General features: G+C 45.0%; 1 protein-coding gene across 3 annotated transcripts in view; it reads left to right on the forward strand.

Annotated features, from left to right (window-relative positions):
* Positions 1-24,531, forward strand: part of LOC140395495 (alpha-1,6-mannosylglycoprotein 6-beta-N-acetylglucosaminyltransferase B-like) — a 1,325,626-nt gene that overhangs the window by 578,740 nt on the left and 722,355 nt on the right. For all 3 annotated transcript variants that reach the window (XM_072483321.1, XM_072483322.1, XM_072483323.1), the window contains one exon: positions 20,751-20,881. In XM_072483321.1, the coding sequence (XP_072339422.1) occupies positions 20,751-20,881 (131 nt within the window). The remainder of the gene's footprint in view (positions 1-20,750; positions 20,882-24,531) is intronic.

A 24,531-nucleotide genomic window follows, 5' to 3' on the forward strand; every position in this document is an offset into this window, starting at 1 on the left:
GAGAACCCACCCTCACCCCAACCCTTAAGAACAGGGCACCCCGGTCCCTGGCATGGACAACTTGCCACCCGGGCACATTGGCAGTGCCAGGGTGGCATTGTCATGGTGCCCAGGTGGCACTGCCAGGCTGCCTGTGTGGCAATGCCAAGGTGCCCTGGTGGCAGCAGGAGTGCCAGGGTACACTCTGCTCGAACCCGACCATTCTATGGTCTTCGATAGCATTGGAGACCCCTCCAGGTGCCATTGAGCATGGTCCACATTTGTGTCGACCAGTGCTAAACGACGCCATGGCGAGGTCTCCCAGGTGAGGCTGTAGGTTCCTGGGCTTGGGATGATCAGGCATAGACATATTAAATTATCCCAATGACTCATTTAAATATGTTCATCTGGATCTTGCCTAGTGATGGCGAGGTCCAGATTGCGACGTCTCGTGAGATTGCATTAGATTTCACGAGGTGTTCCGAGCATCATGAACCTCGCAAGAGGCCTCACCGAGTTGAGCACGATGAGGCCATTCAATCACGCCCATTACGTGAGACAGGATATGCAAACCAGGGAGGAATAGACCAGTCATTTTGTGATCAATTAATAAAGAATATTCATTTTTAAAGGAAAACCACACGACAAGAAAGATTATAATACATTACAACAGTAGACTTAACTATACTGTTGGCTATGAAATTATCCCTTTGGTCCAAACTACCTAGGTTTCCTGAACTCTAAGATGCTCCTTGTACCCAAATAACATCCAATATTATATAACTTTATGAGCCAAGTCCAGCAGATAGTTACCACGCACAGGTTATTTGCCAACATTTGGGGAAAACGCCTTCAGTTTCAGCGAAGGTGTAATCTTCTCAGTTTGGGTTTTGGATTTTAACCGGCAATTCTTTTGGCAATAGATTGTTTTCAGGAGAGACAGTTTTCTGCAGCTGGGTATAGCTGCCTCTATTTTGTCCCTCTTCTCCAGTTATTGTGCTACGGGTATATCATTCTTTCCCATTAAGTTAATGGCCCTGTGAACCTAGGTTATGTAGCCTATAAGTGCCAATTCCCTTCTCTCTCCACTTTGACATTACCACTTATGTGCTTCATTGTTTTCCCCATGCCACCAAGGTAAGCACTTGCTTTTTTTCTCTGGTATCAAAACCCCCTTCAGACAGCGTCCCTTATCAATTCTTTTATTTTATTTTATCGTAGTTTCATTTTTTAATCTTAATTTCGGCCAATTCTTAACATTACCGTCACTGAATTCTCTCACTATCAATATCCTTGTGGTTACTAATGACCAGAAACTGAACTGGGCTCACCATAAACATGCTATGGTTCCAAGGGCAGGTCAGAAGCTCCAATGTCTGCAGCCAGTCACTTACACCCTGATTCCCCAAAGCCTGTCTGCCATCTGCAAGTCACAAATAAGGACTGTGATGAAATACACTTCAATTACTTGGTTGAATGCAATTCCAACAAAACTCAAGTAGATCAAATTGATAGACATCCCTTCTACATTCATTCCCTTCACCACTGAACAGTTGCAGCAGTGTGTAAACCACACAAGATGCATTGCAGCCCCTCTTTTGACAGCAAATTCCAATCCTACGACCTTTAGAATCTGGAAGCACAAAGAAAGCAGATGCACCACCACCTGCAAATTTCCTTCCAAGTCACATGCCATCCTGACTTGGAAACATATCATTGTTCCTTCACTGTCGCTGGGTCATAAACCTGGAACTCTGACCTTAAGAGCTCTGTAGGTGTACCTGAACCATAAGGACTGATGTTTCAAGAAGGCAGCTCAACACAAGGGCAATTATGGATCAGCAACAAATACTGGTGCAGCCAGTGATTCTCACATTTCATGAAGGCATACAAAATAAAAAACTGTGATCGCAGGAAAACTACTGTGCACATACCTGGTGCTCAAATACTGCAGCTAAACATTGAAGCACACCAAGACCTTGAGAGGATGTAGAGGAGATTTACTAGAATGGCACAGAGATAAGGGGCAGAGTTTTGGCAGGTGGGTTGGGCTCCCGACGTCCCCCCTCAATTTCATATCAGAAACCCGTAGGTGGCGGCGGATCACTGGGCGTGATCTTCCTATAAACCTTCGGCTCAAAAGGCCGAATTCCCAGAATCGCAGAATAATACAGCGCAGAAGACCCCTTCAGCCCATCAAATCTGCACCAACGCTTGAAAAACACCTACCCACTCCCATTTCCCAGCACTTGGCACATGGCCTTGAATGTTATGACGTGCAACTGCTCATCCAGGTACTTTTAAAGGATGTGAGGCAACCCACCTCTGCCACCGTCCCAGGCAGTGCATCCCAGACCATAACCACCCTCTGAGTAAAGAAGCGTTTCCTCAAATTCCCCCCCCAAACCTCGTGCCCCTCACCTTGAACTTGTGTCCCCTCATAACTGACTCTTCAACTAAGAGGTAGAGCTGCTCCCAACCACCCTGTCCATGTCCCTCATAATCTTGTACACCTCGATCAGGTCACCCCTCAGTGTTAGCTGCTACAGCGAAAACAACCCAAGCCTATCCAACCTCTCTTCATAACTCAAATGTTCCATCCCAGGCAACATCCTGGTGAATCGCTTCTGCACCCGCTCCAGTGTATTCACATGTGGCGACAGAACTGCACACAGTACTCCAGCTGTGGCCTCTCCAAAGTTCTATACAACTCCAACATGACCTCCCTGCTTTTGTAATCTATGCCTCGATTGATAAAGGCAAGTGTCCCTTTCACCAAGCTATTAAAAATATTCCTTTTTCACCAAGCTATTAAACTGTCCTACTCTTGCTTCTGTTTTCTAAGTGACTGATTAAGACGCTGCCTCCAGGAGCCCCGTCCACTTTTGGACAGCGGCCAGGTTGCAGGGTCAACTTTTGTTCGGTGCAGCTTTGGGTAAGGGTGCCAGCTTCCTTCACAGTGTGGGCACTGCTGAGGGGCCAGCAGCAGTAGTATCACCAATACTACAGAGACCACTTTCAGTAGGAGTGCAGCAACTGCCATTGTAGCAAAAGATACATTGGTGGAGTCATTCTTTCCATGAAGTTACTGCAATGTATGTCTACTTTGGGGGGGGGGGGCCAGAGCACTGTGATTTACTGCCAGCAACTAAGCGTCTCACAAGGTCCGCAGCTTGGATCTCCCTCTGTGCAGCCATTGCTGCTCCATTTCTGGAGTGCATGTGCGCCTTTGGATACATATTAATATAGGTCACAATAGGAACCAATTGTCCTGTTAAGTGCCCTAAATGAATACCCACTGCTGTTGGTGGCTAGTCATCATTGCTGGGAGCTTAGCTATGGGAAAAGTGGATGCAGGCAGTGACAGGTCATGTGGCCAGCCCAATTGGAGCAGATCCCATTTCCCTTGCCATCTCCTAGCTCTATTCACAGGACTGGAAAAATGCAACCCAAGCTAGTTCAGTTATATGATGAAATGAGAGAATCTGAATTGTTCTCCTTAAAGCGAGGGAAAGATTTAATAGAATTATTCAAATTTATGAGGGGTTTTGAGAGATTAACTGGGGAGAATCTGTTTCCACTGGCGATATTGACAACCAGAGGGTTTAAAATAATCAACAAGAAAAGCCGTGGGGGAAGATGAGGAAAATTATTTTGATATAGTGCATTGTTATGATTGTGAATGTATTGCCTGCAACAGTAGTGGAAACAGTAACTTTCAAAAGGGATTGGGCCTTTACTCAAAAAAGCAAAATATGTGCTGAGCCATGAGAGAAAGAGGAGGTGAGTGTGACAAATTGGTAGCTCTTTCAGAGAGCTAGCACAGACATTATTGGCCAAATGGCCTCCCCCTGAGCTATGGCCTCTGCTCGCCACCAGTTAAAGTCCATTTAAATATGTTAAGCTATTCCATTTTTCAGGCACTCATCTTTCTTTGCCACCATGAGAATTTCTTTCTGCTATGTCTGGCTTCAATAGCTATATTTTTTCCCCAAATCTCTCGTTTAATTTCTAATTGGGCTTTTATTCAGCTCAATGAGCCCTTCGCCTTTCCACGTGTAAACTTTGCAGAGGTAATTTGTCCTTGTTACTTCAATTTTAATCTGTTTGTTAATCCATTTCAACCCATATTCATATCGGCTGAGTTTGCTGGGTTTATATATCTATTTATGTTGTGTGTGACGTTCTGTTGTTTTCAAGGTTTACCATTTGTCTTCATTGTCTGTGTTATTGAATCCTTGATCCAGACAATTTGTCTCAGTGTTTTCTTTGAATTTAGCCTTCATAAAGTTATGACCCGAGCTCCTGGTTTTTTTTGTTGGTGTTATTGTGTTCCAGGTCTTGTTAACTTGACCATTCTGTATTCACTGTCCCCCAGAGGTGCGATGACTTCCATTTCTTACATGTTATTCGTGTTATTTATGAATACCTGTTCACGACGAGCACTGACTCTTGCGGTTTTCCTTATGCACTGAGCCATGAAGCATCATGTATTACATTTACCAACTCTAATTCTTAGAGCACTCGAGTCACCCATCTATGAGGATGTATCACATGCCTCCTCAACCAGAAGGCAGAAGAATAAACTCTATCAAACTGTGGAGTAGGCTATAAATAACTAGTCGGATTTATTGTACTGTAAACAGATAAATCAACAGTATTAAATACAAACAGCAGATTTATTTTCCTCAAAATATCAAAAATAACGTAAGTGCTTCGCCTGATCCAACATCGAACATAAAACTGACTCTTGACACACACAATCCCTCGCGTCTTAACATTCACTATCACTAGTCTCGGATTTGCGCCAATCCCGCAGAGATTTAGGCCAACTACTGATTTGGTGCAATGCAGTTTATTATACAGCTCCTCATCCTTCTGAAGATATCGTGCAACAAAAAAAAAGAGGAGCACAAAACGTATATTTCTGCAACTCCAACTCTGATAGCACTTCCAGTGAAATACCCATTTGATCTCCTGTGGATCTTTGGGAAATGTTAACCGTCGGTTCCTGATGAGGGAAACCTTTCGCAACTTTGAAGTTCAAGAGCTGACATTTACACCCATTCTTTGAAATGGGCTCCACCAGCTAGTAATTTAAATCGACAGCCAGACCTCTGTACGAATATATTAAAACACCCAAATTCTTCAGTCATCAAAAAGAACACAAATGTTTCATATAATTCTCCAGTAACTCTACTCACAATATCAGAATATCAAGATGATTTATTTCACTCTGTGGAATATATTCATACTTCCTAAGATCTTGTTACATATTATATACATCCTGATTTAGTTTATACATCTTAGGATGCAAAGTATACATTCTATTCGGTACATGAGATTTGCATGTTTATACGATTTGAGGTTAATGTGGTCCTCCAGAATCCCATTCAGTGTTGCCTCAAACACCATCTTGTCAGTAGGTATTTTTAAACAAGCTTTTTAAAAAATAAATTCAGATTATCCGATTCTTTTTTTCCCAACTAAGGGGCAATTTAATGTGGCCAATCTACCTACCCTGCACATCTTTGGGTTTGTGGGGGTGAGACCCATGCAGACACAGGGAGAATGTGCAAACTCCACATGGACAGTGACCTGGGGCTGGTATCGAACTCAGGTCCTCGGCGCCTTGACGCAGTAGTGCCCATTTTTAAACAAGCTAAACCAATTTTTTTCACCAAGCCCAAGGTGTGTATAGAAGAATAATCATAGCAAGTCAATACAATCATTTGATGATTAGAATAGTTCCAGATTATGACAAGACGTGTTATTTTATTCTCTGCAGTTTTAGCACTTTTGCCAATTCCTCAACCAAAGATAAAGTACAGATTTTGCAAGAACCATTTGTGATCAGATGAAATATAAATGCAGAATGTGGGTTCCACTTTGAAAATTAGACCTCTTTGTCTTATGGTTACACTTTAATATAAAAGCTTGCAATTGTGGTATTGAACTGCAGTGCTGATTAACACAATCCTTCTGCAGGAACATCTAAACTCAATTAATATATTGACAATGTGCAAGCATGATAACTTCCTAATTAGCTTACCAAGCCAATTATTCAGTCAAATGGTAAATGATATGTGATACTGCATACCTTTGGGTCATTAAACTGCTAAAACTGATTAAAATATTGCTGAACTTTCAAGTTGGGCTTTTTGGCTAACACAGATTTAATATAATCAAAATCAAAACTCAATTATGTTGTTTCAGTGGATCCACATAAGGTAATAGTGGCATTTTAAAAGAGCAGTCTAGACATTCACTCATGCCTTCTTTTCCATGTATGTTTGGATGTAATGATTTGTATATTGGTTATTAAGAAGAGCAAACCCATGTTTGAACCAAATTGGGAAAAGTGGTATACAAACAAAGTGCTGGAAATATTCAGCAGGTCTGGCAGCATCTATGTAGAAATGGAGTTATCGTTTTGAGTCAAATATGGGGTCAACAAGGGCGGCATGTGGCGCAGTGATTAGCACTGGGACTGCGGCGCTGAGGACCCGGGTTCGAATCCCAGCCCTGGGTCACTGTCCGTGTGGAGTTTGCACGTTCTCCCCGTGTCTGCGTGGGTTTCACCCCCACAACCCGAAGATTTGGCCATGCTAAATTACCGCTTAATTGGAGAAAAAAATAATTGGGTACTCTCAATTTATATATTTTTTAAAATAGGGTCATCTTCAAAATGTGTTTGTTTCCTGTCCACAGATATTACCAGCACTTACTTCAGCTTTTATTACCAGTTTTTATTTCAGATATCCTGATTTTATTTTGGAGTAAATACCCCCCCCCCCCCCCCCCCACCCACCCACACTCACCTCCACCTTTGCCATCCAAAGTTCATCTCAAGCATTCACTCTCCAGGAATAGCATGAATCAGATAAAAGTTCCATCCCTCAGCTCTTCACCAACAGTTCGTCTTATACTCAGAAAAGCCAATCCCAACACACTCAGGTTTCATGCATCACTGCTCAGTGTGTAACTCAACACTTTAAACAGTATTTGATCAATATTAACTAGTTCTGGTAATTACTCATCTAGCTGGCAAATAATTATATTTGAGTTACATTAAAAATGTAAAGGTAGATGTTAATTGAAGAAAATCAAGTCATGGATCAGTTGACAAATGGCTTCTTATAAATAGTTGTCTTGCATCGTATTTTTTTTGCTTACTTTTTACAGTTTTAAAGTAAATATTGAGGTTATTTCTTTTTGGCAAAATAATACTTGCATCATCTTTTGCTCTCCATTTGACCTAAATCATTCACCGTTACCTAGCTTTATACGTGAATCGGTATATTTTTCAGCTCAGGTTCTGTTTTGATTTATTCCAATTGAGTGAGTTATGCTTTGACCTGCACTGAGGTAAGGCCACCCTTCACTGTTTACCACAACTCCTCAGGATCAAGATTCTTTGGCCTGGTGCAATCAGTCATGGAAGCTCCCTTGAGCAATTCCAAAATCAGCTGCTTCAGCACTCTTTGAGAACTTAATTCTTCTTTTATTGCCAAAAGAAACAGTTTGTTCAATCAAACTTCTTCCATGTGGTTTTATGTACCTTATGTACATGGATTTAACACATCATAAAATATTGCTGTGCGAACTCACATATGCACACTTACACACAAATGCAGGAGGACACACGCAAACACAAAAGGTTTTGGTATTCAGACTTCCACTATCTGCACATGGAAAATAACAAACGAAAATACAAACACAAACTCTAATGCTGTTGTACAATGAGAAAAATAAACACTTGCATTTATACAGTGCCTTTCAGAACTGTAGGATGTCCTAAGTGCTTTATGCCAAATGAAGTACCTTTCATAGCTCATAGAATTTACAGTGCAAAAGGAGGCCATTTGGCCCATCGAGTCTGCACCGGCTCTTGGAAAGAGCACCCTACCCTAGGTCAACACCTCCACCCTATCCCCATAACCCAGTAACACCACCCAGCACTAAGGGCAATTTTGGACACTAAGGGCAATTTATCATGGCCAATCCACCTAACCTGCACATCTTTGGACTGTGGGAGGAAACCGGAGCACCCGGAGGAAACCCACGCACACACGGGGAGGATGTGCAGACTCCACACAGACAGTGACCCAAGCCGGAATCGAACCTGGGACCCTGGAGCTGTGAAGCAATTGGGATGTTGCAGGTTCCGGGGTTTAGGTGTTTTAGTAAGCTCCGAGAAGGAGGCAAAAGAGGGGGAGGTGTGGCGCTGCTAGTCAAGAGCAGTATTACGGTGGTGGAGAGGATGCTAGATGGGGACTCTTCTTCCGAGGTAGTATGGGCTGAAGTTAGAAACAGGAAAGGAGAGGTCACCCTGTTGGGAGTTTTTTATAGGCCTCCTAATAGTTCTAGGGATGTAGAGGAAAGGATGGCGAAGATGATTCTGGATAAGAGCGAAAGTAACAGGGTAGTTATTATGGGAGACTTTAACTTTCCAAATATTGACTGGAAAAGATATAGTTTGAGTACAATAGATGGGTCGTTTTTTGTACAGTGTGTGCAGGAGGGTTTCCTGAAACAATATGTTGATAGGCCAACAAGAGGCGAGGCCACGTTGGATTTGGTTTTGGGTAATGAACCAGGCCAGGTGTTGGATTTGGAGGTAGGAGAGCACTTTGGGGACAGTGACCACAATTCGGTGACGTTTACGTTAATGATGGAAAGGGATAAGTATACACCGCAGGGCAAGAATTATAGCTGGGGGAAGGGCAATTATGATGCCATTAGACGTGACTTGGGGGGGATAAGGTGGAGAAGTAGGCTGCAAGTGTTGGGCACACTGGATAAGTGGGGCTTGTTCAAGGATCAGCTACTGCGTGTTCTTGATAAGTATGTACCGGTCAGGCAGGGAGGAAGGCGTCGAGCGAGGGAACCACGGTTTACCAAGGAAGTGGAATCTCTTGTTAAGAGGAAGAAGGAGGCTTATGTGAAGATGAGGTGTGAAGTTTCAGTTGGGGCGATGGATAGTTACAAGGTAGCGAGGAAAGATCTAAAGAGAGAGCTAAGACGAGCAAGGAGGGGACATGAGAAGTATTTGGCAGGAAGGATCAAGGAAAACCCAAAAGCTTTCTATAGGTATGTCAGGAATAAGCGAATGACTAGGGAAAGAGTAGGACCAGTCAAGGACAGGGATGGGAAATTGTGTGTGGAGTCTGAAGAGATAGGCGAGATACTAAATGAATATTTTTCGTCAGTATTCACTCAGGAAAAAGATAATGTTGTGGAGGAGAATGCTGAGCCCCAGGCTAATAGAATAGATGGCATTGAGGTACGTAGGGAAGAGGTGTTGGCAATTCTGGACAGGCTGAAAATAGATAAGTCCCCGGGACCTGATGGGATTTATCCTAGGATTCTCTGGGAGGCCAGGGAAGAGATTGCTGGACCTTTGGCTTTGATTTTTATGTCATCATTGGCTACAGGAATAGTGCCAGAGGACTGGAGGATAGCAAATGTGGTCCCTTTGTTCAAAAAGGGGAGCAGAGACAACCCCGGCAACTATAGACCGGTGAGCCTCACGTCTGTAGTGGGTAAAGTCTTGGTGGGGATTATAAGAGACAAGATTTATAATCATCTAGATAGGAATAATATGATCAGGGATAGTCAGCATGGCTTTGTGAAGGGTAGGTCATGCCTCACAAACCTTATTGAGTTCTTTGGGAAGGTGACTGAACAGGTAGATGAGGGTAGAGCAGTTGATGTGGTGTATATGGATTTCAGCAAAGCGTTTGATAAGGTTCCCCACGGTAGGCTATTGCAGAAAATACGGAGGCTGGGGATTGAGGGTGATTTAGAGATGTGGATCAGAAATTGGCTAGCTGAAAGAAGACAGAGGGTGGTGGTTGATGGGAAATTTTCAGAATGGAGTTCAGTCACAAGTGGAGTACCACAAGGATCTGTTCTGGGGCCGTTGCTGTTTGTCATTTTTATCAATGACCTAGAGGAAGGTGCAGAAGGGTGGGTGAGTAAATTTGCAGACGATACTAAAGTCGGTGGTGTTGTCGATAGTGTGGAAGGATGTAGCAGGTTACAGAGGGATATAGATAAGCTGCAGAGCTGGGCTGAGAGGTGGCAAATGGAGTTTAATGTAGAGAAGTGTGAGGTGATTCACTTTGGAAGGAATAACAGGAATGCGGAATATTTGGCTAATGGTAAAGTTCTTGAAAGTGTGGATGAGCAGAGGGATCTAGGTGTCCATGTACATAGATCCCTGAAAGTTGCCACCCAGGTTGATAGGGTTGTGAAGAAGGCCTATGGAGTGTTGGCCTTTATTGGTAGAGGGATTGAGTTCCAGAGTCAGGAGGTCATGTTGCAGCTGTACAGAACTCTGGTTCGGCCGCATTTGGAGTATTGCGTACAGTTCTGGTCACCGCATTATAGGAAGGACGTGGAGGCTTTGGAGCGGGTGCAGAGGAGATTTACCAGGATGTTGCCTGGTATGGAGGGAAAATCTTATGAGGAAAGGCTGATGGACTTGAGGTTGTTTTCGTTGGAGAGAAGAAGGTTGAGAGGAGACTTAATAGAGGCATACAAAATGATCAGGGGGTTGGATAGGGTGGACAGTGAGAGCCTTCTCCCGCGGATGGAAATGGCTGGCACGAGGGGACATAACTTTAAACTGAGGGGTAATAGATATAGGACAGAGGTCAGAGGTAGGTTCTTTACGCAAAGGGTAGTGAGGCCGTGGAATGCCCTACCTGCTACAGTAGTGAACTCGCCAACATTGAGGGCATTTAATAGTTTATTGGATAAACATATGGATGATAATGGCATAGTGTAGGTTAGATGGCTTTTGTTTTGGTGCAACATCGTGGGCCGAAGGGCCTGTACTGCGCTGTATTGTTCTATGTTCTATGTTCTATAATGCTACCATTCAAGTGTAGTCACTATTGAAATACAGAAAATCCAGGCTCACAGCAAGCTTCCACAAACAGCAATGTGATAATGACCGGGTGATCTGCTCTAATGTTGTTGTCTGAGGGATAAATACTTGTCAGGAGGATAACGCCACTGCTTTTCTTCAAAATAATGCAATGGGGCCTTTTGCTTTCATTGGAAGGGCAGACACGGGCTGTTTTAAATCCCATCTAAAACTTGTCTCTGACTTTTAATAAGGACACGAGGAGTTCACACCAAGTAAAAAAGAACAAAATTAATACCCAAGATCAATCTATCGCAGAGCATATCAGACAACACGGTTCCATACTCACCAAACTCGGCTATCCTCAGTAGCTAAGATATGAACTCGGTCGTGGACTCACTGGAGGACTTCTCTGCTGTATTAAACTGATATCTTTGAAAAGTTATCAACGGGGTTGGGTTAAATTATTGCACCACAAGTGTCATGAGATGGTCGAATGATTGTGTATCCGGTGTCACAGGGTATTTGAGATTCTGGATCACTCCGAATGTATGTCGTGCACAGGCTGTTAATAGTATGACCACCTGGTGCTCATCCTCCATGATATTGTTGGCCCGGAAGAAATAACGCATTTGTTCAGCGTATTGGTTCCAGTCTTCAACACTGGCGTCAAATGCATCTAATCATCCAAACAGAGGCACGGTGAATCAAAGAAATCCAAACCTGGTCCAGAAAATCAGGGAAGTGGCTGAGCTGAGTAGGTCGCAGTGTCAACACCAAACCAGTTTACTCCTCGTCGCCAGTTTAATAAGGACATGGGAGAGTCCACACCAAGTAAACTATGTCTTATTTACACCAAACATATGTGCACTACCTGGTAGATCACTACCGGGTTCCTCTCTCTCTTTCTCTCTCTCAGTGCCTTATTGGCTGACCTTATGAACATGGATTAATTGAGGTACTCTGCCCCTAGCGGAGAGGGCTAGTACCCCGACAGGAGCACGGGGAAGACGAGCATTCCCACCTTGTAGGTTTCATGGAAAAATACTCTGACAGTGGGTTATTTTCTCAGTGTTGTACTGGTGTGTCGGCAGAGTTTTGTACTCCAATCTCCTGGGAATGGACCAGCAGCTTTCCGACTCAGAATCAGATTGCTACCGTGAGATTTAAAAAAAGATTTTGTGGGATATTGGTGTCGTTGTGCGTGTTCCTGGTTGAACCAGTATTTATTGCCCATCCCTAATTGCCCCTTGAGGACACATTTAAGAGTCAACCACATTGCTGTGGATCTGGAGTCACACATAGACCAGGGAAAGATGGAAGATTTCCTTCCCTAAAGGACTTTAGTAAACTAGATGGATTTTTACGACAATCGACAATGGTTTCATGGTTATCATTAGACTTTTAAACCCAGGTTCCTTTTTTTAAACTAAATTCAAATTGTACCATCTGCCATGGAGCATTATCTTGGGTCTCTGGATGGCTAGTCCAGTGACAATACCACTACCTCTCCCTAACAACAGCTCAATCATTATGGTAACATGTATCATGGTACAATGGTCGCAGTCATGTGCTGGAGACTGTGAAAAAAGCTGGAATGACATACACACAAGAGACATGTGCTTACTTAGAAGCTTATTCTTACCTAGCTTTGACAGAGAGTCATCCAGACTCAACTTTAGCTCCGTTCTCTCTCCACAGATGCTGTCAGGCCTGCTGAGATTGTCCTGAATTCTCTGTTTTTGTTTCAAATTCCAGCACCTGCAGTAACTTGCTTTTAGCTTATTATGTATATAGTGTAACTAAGTGGACCCAATCAGCCCACCCAATCAGACCTAACTTACGAATAGAGGGAAACTTAAGGCCACAAAGATACCAGGGGCGAAATTCTCCCCCAACGGCGCGATGTCCGCCGACTGGCGCCAAACACGGCGCCAATCAGACGGGCATCGCGCCGGCCCAAAGGTGCGGAATGCTCCGCATCTTTGGCGGCCTAGCCCCAACATTGAGGGGCTAGGCCGACGCCGGAGGGATTTCCGCCCCGTCAGCTGGCGGAAATGGCGTTTATTGCCCCGCCAGCTGGCGCGGAAATGCGGCGCATGCGCGGGAGCGTCAGCGGCCGCTGTCAGTTTCCCGGCGCGGGAGCGTCAGCGGCCACTGTCAGTTTCCCGCGCATGCGCAGTGGGGAGAGTCTCTTCCGCCTCCGCCATGTTGGAGGCCGTGGCGGAGGCGGAAGGGAAAGAGTGCCCCCACGGCAAAGGCCCGCCCGCGGATCGGTGGGCCCCGATCGCGGGCCAGGCCACCGGGGGGGCACCCCCCGGGGCCAGATCGCCCGCGCCCCCCCCAGGACCCTGGAGCCCGCCCACGCCGCCTGGTCCCGCCGGTAAATACCAGGTTTGATTTACGCCGGCGGGACAGGCAATTCCTGGGCGGGACTTCGGCCCATTCGGGCCGGAGAATCCAGCGGGGGGTCCCGCCAACCGGCGCGCCCCGATTCCCGCCCCCCGCCCAATCTCCGGTACCGGAGACTTCGGCGGGGGCTGGGACGGGATTCACGGCGGCCAACGGCCATTCTCCGACCCGGCGGGGGGTCGGAGAATGACGCTCCTGAAGAGGCATCCAAATACTATTCCAAATGGGAACCAAACCACTCTCAACTGAACCACAACTGACGGTCAATACGACACTGAAGACTCGTGTATATATCCATTTCTCTGCCTCACTACTAAATCCAACATTCTCCCAACCAGCTGCTTTCCTATTATCAACTAACAAAGCTGCATATACATACACATGCACCACAGTTACATACCAGTCACCTGATCAAATCACAAGTGAACAGCTTATTGTTTATCAGTGACTGAATAAGCACAATTCTGTTCAATTGCTCTGAAGTTTTTCCCATTATTTTCGGGATTGCATTCCCAATCCAAATCATTTATTCAGTCGTTGCATTGGTCGATGAGACAAATCTCAAGTTGCATTTTTATCAAGTTGGATGTATTGCAGTTTTTGCCCGTGTTCTGTTCATTTTTCCACGGAACCTTCAGATCTTGCGAAGAAGCTTTACTGACAAGAAACTTTCCAAACAAACACCCACTGATGCAAGAGTAATCTAAACACCTAACTAAGATGTAATACAACTGCTGGACTGAATTGATGGGGTTAGGAAGGGGTTGAATGCATTAATTCTTCTGAGTTTGCGTGATTGAGAGGGAAAAATTGTTCCTCTATTCCGAGGGAGAGCAGGCAGCTTATGACTATAAGACTTGCTACTGTAACTAAGCACAAAGAGGGTAATATTGAAAATCTCATAGCGTGCACAAAAAACTAAAGAATAAAGAATGAAAGTTGATAAGTATATCACAGTATCATAGCGGTCTCATTTAAAGTTGATTTCGTTCCTATACAAAATATAATTTACAGATACCTGCTAAATGGTAATCATCAGGAATGTTTGATCGCTGTGCCCATGGCAACAACATTTTAATAGTGGTAATAAACGTGACAGCTTCAGAACTTGTGTAGACTGATCATTAGCCGGTTTACTGTCGGTTATATTCTAATGAGTCTTTGGTAGGACATTGAGTTTTAGTCAGTGATAACAGTTTAGCCCTTAAGCATTCAGTTAATGTGGGGTAATTCATCTAACTGTGAAGCAGCTAGGTACAGCATGTTCTGTGACACAGCCAATAAACCTGAAACAGATCACAGCCAGACGATAGAACGTGGCATTTAACCATGTTTATCTGTAAACCAAATTAAAGGATTTGTCAGGCAACAGTTTCGCATTTCCAATCACACTTGTAGACGAGATTAACGGTGATACCAGCTTGATCAGGTTTTAAGAGGTATTGAGGGTGATTTTTAACCTCTGCTCACAATGATCCTATGCTTGATGGAGTAGTCGCATTGGCTGCTTGGAAGCCAGTTTCAGGAAATCCTAAGAGCGTTCAGGTCCAGGGCTCATCAGCATAACTCCGGTGAGCTGCCAGTTTCTCAGTGATGACTCGCCGGCAACTTCCTGTACCCATAGGCGGGAAATGTGATAGCTCCAAACATGCGCAATGCCGAGAATAGATAGTAAACAGTGGTACGCTGAGTGGAGCTGCAGTACCTTTTCTACGGACAAGGGAAGCATTCCATTTCTGAAAGCCCAACCAGTCCTCTTCCTGGAGTGGCCATCGGTTGTTCCTTTGTGTACCATTGCTCAGGCCCTCCCTCTATGTAAAAGTGAAAGATTATGCATGATGGATCCTCTGCCCAACTGATGAATAACTTGAATGAATTATCCTGCAACCAATGTAGCACTCTATGTTGAATACATAAGCTGCTTATCTGGTTTGGATAGGCTTACCTTGCGTCATTTTATTGGGTCTGCCTTTGGCAGCCAAGCAACAGCAGATGTGCCGAAGATTTCCGTTGCCAGATGACAAGCAGCCAAGCCCCCTTTTTTCTTCTGTCTGTTCCTCCCATTCCAAATTGATAAAATCATAAAATCTCGACAGTGGGAAAGTTGGCCATTCTGCCCATCGAGTCTGCACTGACCCTCTGAAAGAGTACCCTACCTAGGCTCACTTGCCCTATCCCCGTAATCCCACCTAACCTGCACATCCTTGGGTTGTGGGAGGAAACCAGACACGGGGAGAACATGCAAACTCCACGCAGACGTGCATCCAACAGGGTGGCACAGTAGCGCAATATTTAGCACTGCTGCCTCACGGCGCCGAGGACCCGGGATCGATCCCGGCCACGGATCACTGTTCATGTGGAGTTTGCACATTCTCCCAGTGTCTGAATGGGTCTCACCCCAACAACCTAAAAGATGGGCAGGGTAGGTGGATTGTCAACACTAAATTGTCCCTTAATTGGAAAAAAAATTTTAAAAATTATTTTTAAAACACAGTCACCCAAGGCCAGAATTGAAAATTCTGACACAGGCGCTGTGAGGCAGCAGTACTAAATACTGTGCCACCTTGTGCTCTTGCAAGTTTTGTTTGTATATGGCAGCCATTTGGTGCCTTCAGGAATGATAAATCTACATGTGCCAGTCAGAACGATGCCTAAAATGTATGCAAAGATATGAGACAGAATAATTTATTCCTCCCCCCCCCCCCCCCCCCCCCCCCCCCCCCACTGAATTGTTTATACATTTGTATTTTTCAGTGATGGTCACTGGGCAGTAATTGTTATGGCATCATCTGCACATACCTTTCAGGTGGCATATCTAAAACTGCTGCCATCACTACCATGTAACGTGGTCACAGTACGAAGTCTTACAACACCAGGTTAAAGTCCAACAGGTTTGTTTCGATGTCACTAGCTTTCAGAGTGCTGCTCCTTCCTCAGGTGAATGAAGAGGTAGGAAAGGATGTCCCGAAGCGTGGTACATTGGCGAGACCATGCAGACGCTGCGACAACGAATGAACGGACATCGCACAACAATCACCAGGCAGGAATATGCCCTTCCAGTCGGGGAACACTTCAGCAGTCAAGGGCATTCAGCCTCTGATTTGCGGGTAAGCGTTCTCCAAGGCGGCCTTCAGGACGCGCGACAACGCAGAATCGCCGAGCAGAAACTTATAGCCAAGTTCGCAAATATGAGTGCGGCCTCAACCGGGACCTGGGATTCACGTCGCGTTACATTCATCCCCCACCATCTGGCCTGCAAAATCCTACCAACTGTCCTGGCTTGATTCAATTCACACCTCTTTAACCTGGGGTTACCCCATCTCTGGATCTGTAAAGATTTAATCACCTGCTAATGGTCGCATTCCAAGCATTGTCTGGCATCTTTGAATTTGTCTATATATATGGTTCTGGAACATACCTCTTCATTCACCTGAGGAAGGAGCAGCGCTCCGAAAGCTAGTGACATCGAAACAAACATGTTGGACTTTAACCTGGTGTTGTAAGACTTCGTACTGTGCTCACCCCAGTCCAACGCCGGCATCTCCACATCATGTAACGTGGTGGCAGTCTGTTTTTGAAGATTTGATGCTAAAGCATACAAGCCTCAATCCTTTCACGTGCTGTGGAAGTGAAATACCCATCAACTACTAACTCACCATGTATAATTGATTGTGTAGCACTCGAGGGATCCTACGCAAAGTACCTTTCTTTCTGGGATATCTCCAAGAGTCATCTTTAAGGGAAAGTAAGTCATCATCTCAGAGTCTATGCAAGGACATATCATCCAACGGTTGAACCTGGGACAGATAGGAGTTTATCAAACCATAATTTTGGCCAGAGAGACAGTATATTGCCCAAAGATCCACCAAGACACCAAAAAGGCCATGAGGGAATGCAGAGCATGTTAAACCTACAAGCCTAGCAATGGGGAAGAACTACTATTGTCTCATGAGATACTCACATAACCATAGACCAGCCTCACAACTGACCTCTTTAGCATCCATGAAGATGATTTCTTGGTTATAACAGATCACTTTTCCAAATTTCCCATTACCACCAATTAGACAACGCATTTAGTACAACAGACTCATTGGGCATAATTTTTCAGTGTCAGGCTCAGACTGAAAACTAACTTGCAGCTCTCCAGTTGCACAGACCCATTTTCACTTCAGATCTTGAGGAGTTTATGCCATCAATCTGGTGGGGTGGGGCCTGATAGAGCCGACGCCCTGTTCTACAGAAATCAGGGTACTTTTTAAAGTTTGTGCCCCAATCAGAACTGAAACTGAATGGCCCCCAGCCCCCAACACAGAAGTATCGGGGCTCCCCCCCTTCCCCCCCCAAACAATCAATGAAGGCATTCCCCCCCACCACTGCGGAAGTATCACTGGTGATTCCCCTCCCTGTGCCTGCAAGTTCGCCCCTCACAGCCCATTATTCCTCATCCCCCACCACACAAGAATGGAACCCCACAGCCTACCTCCTGGCCACCCACCATTACTCCCCCCGGCCCTGGCAGAAGCCCCCCAGCCAGCGACACGACTGCTAGCGAAGTATGGCGGTGCTGGAAACTGTCCCTACGCCACTTGCTCAGCAGCCAACATGCCAGGTTCACGATGTCTGAGAGCACACGTGGACCGCGCCATCGGGAACTTGGCCCATCGGAGGTGGAGAGTCGCGGGTGGGCCCACTCATGATATGCGAACAGTGTTTAACTAATGCGCAGCATGCGTCGCATTGACGCCGTTTTCGGGGAGATGGAACATCACGATTCGGCATCAAACCAGTGCCTGCCACGATTTTTGCATTGGAAGGAATTCTCCACCTGATCGCTGTTCCCGATTTCGGTCAATGGAGAATCCCGCCCATGAGTGGGAATTAGAGAGTCAACCATGTCACTTCATCACTGCAGTACTCCAGATCTTACAGAATGATGGAATGTATGAATCAAGCCATAAAATCTTTAATCATGAAGTGTTGTCAAACAAAGCATCATCTATACATGGCCAAGCTGCAACTTAGAGTGACACTGTTCAGTGCAACTGTTCCCTCACCTGTGGAATTAATATTCACAGATGATTGTGGACAACTCTCGTCACTCGTCAATTCTCCCAGGTGTAAGGTGCATTAATTGAAAAACAAGGGAAGATGAAAGATGCCCACAACTGACGTGCAGGTTGCAAATTACTCAACCTCAACTTTGGGCAAAATGTTTGAGTCCAACACCCAAGTGATGGCACATGGCGGAGCCAACAGCAGCACCAATAATAACATTCCAACAGTACAACAGCAACAACGAATAACAGAACAGCAATAACAATAAGTATATACAACAGTGGATATAACAATACTAATAGAACAGTAGAACATATATACAACAGCCTTACGTAGCCATACGTGGCTCACCACAGGTAGTGAGTGTTTAACCAGGGTAGGAATATTCTGGGGAGTTTATCTCGGGGTGGGGTGGGGGCTGTGGGTAGCTAGGGAGAGAAAATCAGTAAGAGCCAAATGGAAAGCTCGTAAATCGCTTGGAAATGCCTTACACAAAATGACATACAGATTCTCATGATTTAAGGGAATGCAGGTGAGAGCCCTTTCAATCCAATTGTCAGTTCTGTCAGTCAGTTTGTGAAACTAAGCTTTACTCAGGAGGTCTGCTCTGGTTCGGACTGCTGGCCCACCCAGTTCAAGTTCAACAGGGTCCAAATGACATTGTGAGATCTCTTCTTTGAATTCATTCTTGAGGAACCGGGCTGTCCACGCTGGGTGCATTTCTGACCTGAATAAGCCCCCAAATGACAGTTGAGTTTGTGGCCAGACCAAAGTTTTCTCAATTGCAACCACTCATCTGTTCCATTTTTGTTGTAGAGATGATGAATAAAAGTAAAGTAAAGTCACCATAGTCTCAGATGCAGCTATTCCCCTTTTGAGGGGGAGAACTGACTGGTGGTGATTTAACCTGAAGATCACCACACACCTCAGGCAAGGGGTAAGGTTGAGAAGGCAGATCCTGTTATATTACTTTGTGTAATACATACATTGCTCTTTTTAACCAGCCGTGTTGTTGAAATGAGCAGTACTTCCTGTAAAGATAAACCAATTTATTGAATAATATAAATAAATATTGTGAGTGTTGGGTGAGGTTATGGGGATATGGTGGAGGTGTGGACCTTGGGTAGGGTGTTCTTTCCAAGAGCCGGTGCAGACTCGATGGGCCGAATGACCTCCTTCTGCACTGTAAATTCTATGATCTATGAGTTCTTTTTACTCTACTGGTAAAAAAAAACAATTGTAGAGATAACTAATTAAATTATACAATACATTGCTTTGATAACTAATAACTTCTTCGAGCACAAGTGATTTGCACTGTGGCTTCACAGCGCCAGGGTCCCAGGTTCGATTCCCTGCTGGATCACTGTCTGTGCGGTGTCTGCACGTTCTCCCCGTGTCTGTGTGGGCTTCCTCCGGATGCTCCGGTTTCCTCCCACAGTCCAAAGACGTGCAGGTTGGTTGGGCCAACCTGCGCATGTGTGAGGGACTTCTTTAGCGCGCCGGCCCCGACTCAACATGAAGTTGGTGTTCAAGGGCCGGCGCGCCAAAAAGTAGGCCCAGGGGGGAGAGGCCGGCTCGCCGATCGATGGGCCCCGATCGCGGGCCTGACCCCATTGGAGCCCCCCCCCCCCCCCCCCCCCCGGTGAAGGAGCCCCCTTCCCTCTCCCCCACAGGCCGCCCCCCACCGTTCCCACAGAGTTCCCGCCGGCAGCGACCAGGGGTGAACGCGCCGGTTGGACACTGTCGTATCGGCGCGGCCGCTCGGCCCATCCGGGCCGGAGAATCGGCGGCCCCGCCAATCCCAGCGGCCCGCAGCCGGCACCGCGCCAAACGCGCCGGCGCAAATGGCGCCGATTCTCCGCACCTAGGAGAATCGTGCACCGGCATCGGGGCGTCGTGGCACAGTTGCGCTGATTCTCCGGCCCGGCGCGGGGCTCGGAGAATCGCCCCCCTCGTGTTCAATTGCCTGTACTAGCATTACATATATTGATCATGTATATTGCTATACAGAGATCACTATAGATCCTTCATGAATAATCTCAGCCGAAACGGGAACTGAATCTACGCTGTTGCCCTTGCTCGAGCCAGCTGAGCTAAACTATTATTATTCAGGGTCTATCAAAGTTCTTTCTATTGTATTTCATTCTGAATTATGTTTCTTACCAGTAACCTTTAAACAACAATTTGATAGAAGATTCATTCACCATTAAAATATTTACCAGTTAATTGTCCTATGGATGTGTTACAAATTTATTTGAAATCTAGGCATAAAGCTTAAGCCCAAATTTTACATGTATCTACCAAACCTCAGAGGTCCTGAAGTGACTACCTTGTGATATATTTTACTCATTAAACATGAATTTTTTAATCCTTTTTTTAAATACCGAATTCAATGTAATAGCTCAAAAGTGATTTTTTTGTTTCTTAGTTTCCAGCCTGCAGGATTGATGGAGAAGATTCAAGCGATCGCACAGAACGTTTCGAACCTAACAACCAAAATGGAGCAGCTTTTGCAAATGAGCCTCACAGCAAGAAGAGACATTGCTTTCTACGAGAAAGGTACACTTTTACGGAGCTCCAATGATTCTGTTCTGGACCGTATGAAAACGCAAGGACAGACAAAATCTGAATAGATCATTGGAATTCAAGTGATAGGTTAACATAATTGCAAATCCTTGCTACACAAACCATGTTGAAGCTGCAAAAGTCAATTAAAATCCCATCCATATTTGAAGTGTGGATCTGTTTACTCCTTGATTTCTGATTTGCATTTCTGAATACGTTCATTTGATTCAGTGCGCTTTGTTCGAACAGCTGTCTCAGTTCTTACATAAAACAGAATGACGCTTGAGGCTACATACTTGGAAAATTCCTACCTCAGTAACTCCAAAAACTCACTTTCAGCATTTCTGGAGCACTACATTATTGGTAGAGAAAAATAAAATTCAGCAGACTCCAACCTCATTTGAAAAATGCCAATAATTTAAGAAGACTCTGAATTCCCCTTGGGCTATAGCTCAAATGGCCAAGAGTGAATGGACAGACCATTTTAACGTTTCGCACGATTTTTCTTTAATGAACTCACAAAATGGGCTGCCGATTCGCTGTCATCCATTTGGAGCTGGCACCCAAGACAAATTCATGTCCCAGAACATTTCTAGGCAATACTGACCATAATTATGATCAGAACAGCAGAAGATCAAAATATTGCGAATGCTGGAAATCTGAAATAAGAAACGATAATGGTGGAATTGCTCAGCAGGCCAGGCAGCATCAGGAGAAAGATCCGTGATTTTAGGTCAATAATATTGACCAGTTGTTTGGGCTCATTGATGTTCATCAGAACCTTTCATTAAAATCTTAATGAACTGTAAAGCTATTCAATGTTCTGCGCTCCTATGAGTCACCTTCTAAATTTTGTAAGGTCCATTCATGGGATGTAGGCATCATTGGCTGGGACACCATTTATTGCCCATCCCTAATTTCCCTTCAACTGAGTGGCTTGCTAGGCCATTTCAGAGGGCATTTAAGAGTCAACCGCATTGCTGTGGCTCTGGAGTCACATGTAGGGCAGACCAAGTAAGGATGGCAGATTTCCTTCCCTAAAAGACATTAGTGAACAAGCAAAGAACAAAGAAATGTACAGCACAGGAACAGGCCCTTCGGCCCTCCAAGCCTGTGCCGACCATGCTGCCTGACTAAACTACAATCTTCTACACTTCCTGGGTCCGTATCCTTCTATTCCCATCCTATTCATATATTTGTCAAGATGCCCCTTAAATGTCCCTATCGTCCCTGCTTCCACTACCTCCTCCGGTAGCGAGTTCCAGGCACCCACTACCCTCTGCGTAAAAAACTTGCCTCGTACATCTACTCTAAACCTTGCCCCTCTCACCTTAAACCTATGCCCCCTAGTAATTGACCCCTCTACCCTGGGGAAAAGCCTCTGACTATCCACTCTGTCTATGCCCCTCATAATTTTGTATACCTCTATCAGGTCGCCCCTCAACCTCCTTCGTTCCAGTGAGAACAAACCGAGTTTATTCAATCGCTCCTCATAGCTTATGCCCTCCATACCAGGCAACATTCTGGTAAATCTCTTCTGCACCCTCTCTAAAGCCTCCACATCCTTCTGGTAGTGCGGCGACCAGAATTGAACACTATACTCCAAGTGTGGCCTAACTAAGGTTCTATACAGCTGCAACATGACTTGCCAATTCTTATACTCAATGCCCCGGCCAATGAAGGCAAGCATGCCGTATGCCTTCTTGACTACCTTCTCCACCCGTGTTGCCCCTTTCAATGACCTGTGGACCTGTACTCCTAGATCTCTTTGACTTTCAATACTCTTGAGGGTTCTACCATTCACTGTATATTCCCTACCTGCATTAGACCTTCCAAAATGCATTACCTCACATTTGTCCAGATTAAACTCCATCTGCCATCTCTCCGCCCAAGTCTCCAGACAATCTAAATCCTGCTGTATGCTGAACCAGATGGGTTTTTACGACAGATGATAGTGGTTTCATACTCACCAGTAGAATTTTAATTCTAGATTATTATTTAATTCAAATTTCACAATCTGTCATGGTGGGATTGAAACCCGGGGTTGCCATTGCCCTGGGTCTCTGGATTACTAGCCCAGTGACAATACCACAACGGTGCTGCCTCCCCCTTTATCAGCTATGTTATAGAGACCAGGACACTTTATCAAGGTTTTTACATTCTATTGTTGGATAGCAATAAGCCAGAAATACTTACTCTGGGCAATTCATATATGAGAACTTGTAAATTATAATCGTCTTTAATCCTGTTCATAAATGTTATTATCCTTCTTATTGCTTCCAAAATTGAGTCTTCTCATACTATTTATTTAGAAATTACTTTTTCTTGCTTATTAATTTCATCCTGAAGTTTGACTTCTTTCATTCAAAACGGTGAAGTTGACTGGCACCATTATCTAATGGTGGTTTAGTATTATCTAATAGCTGGTTTAGCACAGGGCTAAATTGCTGGCTTTGAAAGCAGACCAAGGCAGGCCAGCAGCACGGTTCAATTCCCGTACCAGCCTCCCCGAACAGGCGCCGGAATGTGGCAACTAGGGGTTTTTCACAGTAACTTCATATGAAGCCTACTTGTGACAATAAGCGATTTTCATAATGCAATCCTGGCCAGCAGAAACAAAGATTCAAATCAACCGAGTCATATAGGACTGTTTTTCCTCAAGTTTCCCTCCCAACTTCAATAAAATTTGTTCTTCTGAATGCTTAACTGGTTGCTGATTTGTCGCTAAAATTCACATAAGGTTGGAAGATTTGAATGATGACGAGTGCTCTGGTGCTTGAAAGCTGAGATTTTTGATCGAGGGATGTTAGGTAAGAGATTGAGCTCACTGGATCCTGTTTTCTGTTTGCAAGGGCCTCAGAGATCCAAAATTGTATCTGTGGCTTACGCACACACTTTGGGGCGAATCACGGCAGATACTAGGTTGGTGAGAGTATGCATGCAGTGGACATTCACTGAAAGATGCAGAGCGGACAGATTATGATGACCATCAGCATGCACTGCTGATCTGATGCTGGAGGTTGGATGCATTTTGGAACGCAATGCACCACCAAACACCCTTTCTTAACCATGTACAGCTGAACCACCAGTCACCTGCAGCAAGGACCAGAGCTTTTTAAAGGGATCATCAACTGCTTGGAGTTGTTGGTTAGTATCTTTGGGCTGTTGCTATGGTCCGATACATGCCTGTACTTTCAATAGTTTTTCTTTGTAGATCTGTTTATGGGTGAGCAAGAAACACAGCATCATCAGCATATAGAAGAGTTCTCTAATCAAGATGTTCTTATCTCGGGCGGCCGGTGGTGCAGTGCTTAGCACTGCTGCCTCGTGGTGCCGAGGACCCAGGCTCGATACCGGTCCCGGGTCACTGTCCGCGTGGAGTTTGCACATTCTCCCCGTTTCTGCGTGGATCTCATCCCCACAACCCAAAAATGTGCAGGGAAGGTGGATTGGCCAAGCTAAATTGCCCCTTAATTGGAAAAATTGAAAAAAAAAGATATTTTCGTCTTTGCTTTCAATCTGGACAGATTGTAGAGTTTTGACCTAGTATATGGGTAAACTAGTATATGGGTATATGGGTTCCCGTACCAGCCTCCCCGAACAGGCGCCGGAATGTGGCGACTAGGGGCTTTTCACAATAACTT

Source organism: Scyliorhinus torazame, chromosome 18 (genome assembly GCF_047496885.1).
Source record: "Scyliorhinus torazame isolate Kashiwa2021f chromosome 18, sScyTor2.1, whole genome shotgun sequence".
In the NCBI taxonomy this organism is placed as follows: domain Eukaryota; kingdom Metazoa; phylum Chordata; class Chondrichthyes; order Carcharhiniformes; family Scyliorhinidae; genus Scyliorhinus; species Scyliorhinus torazame.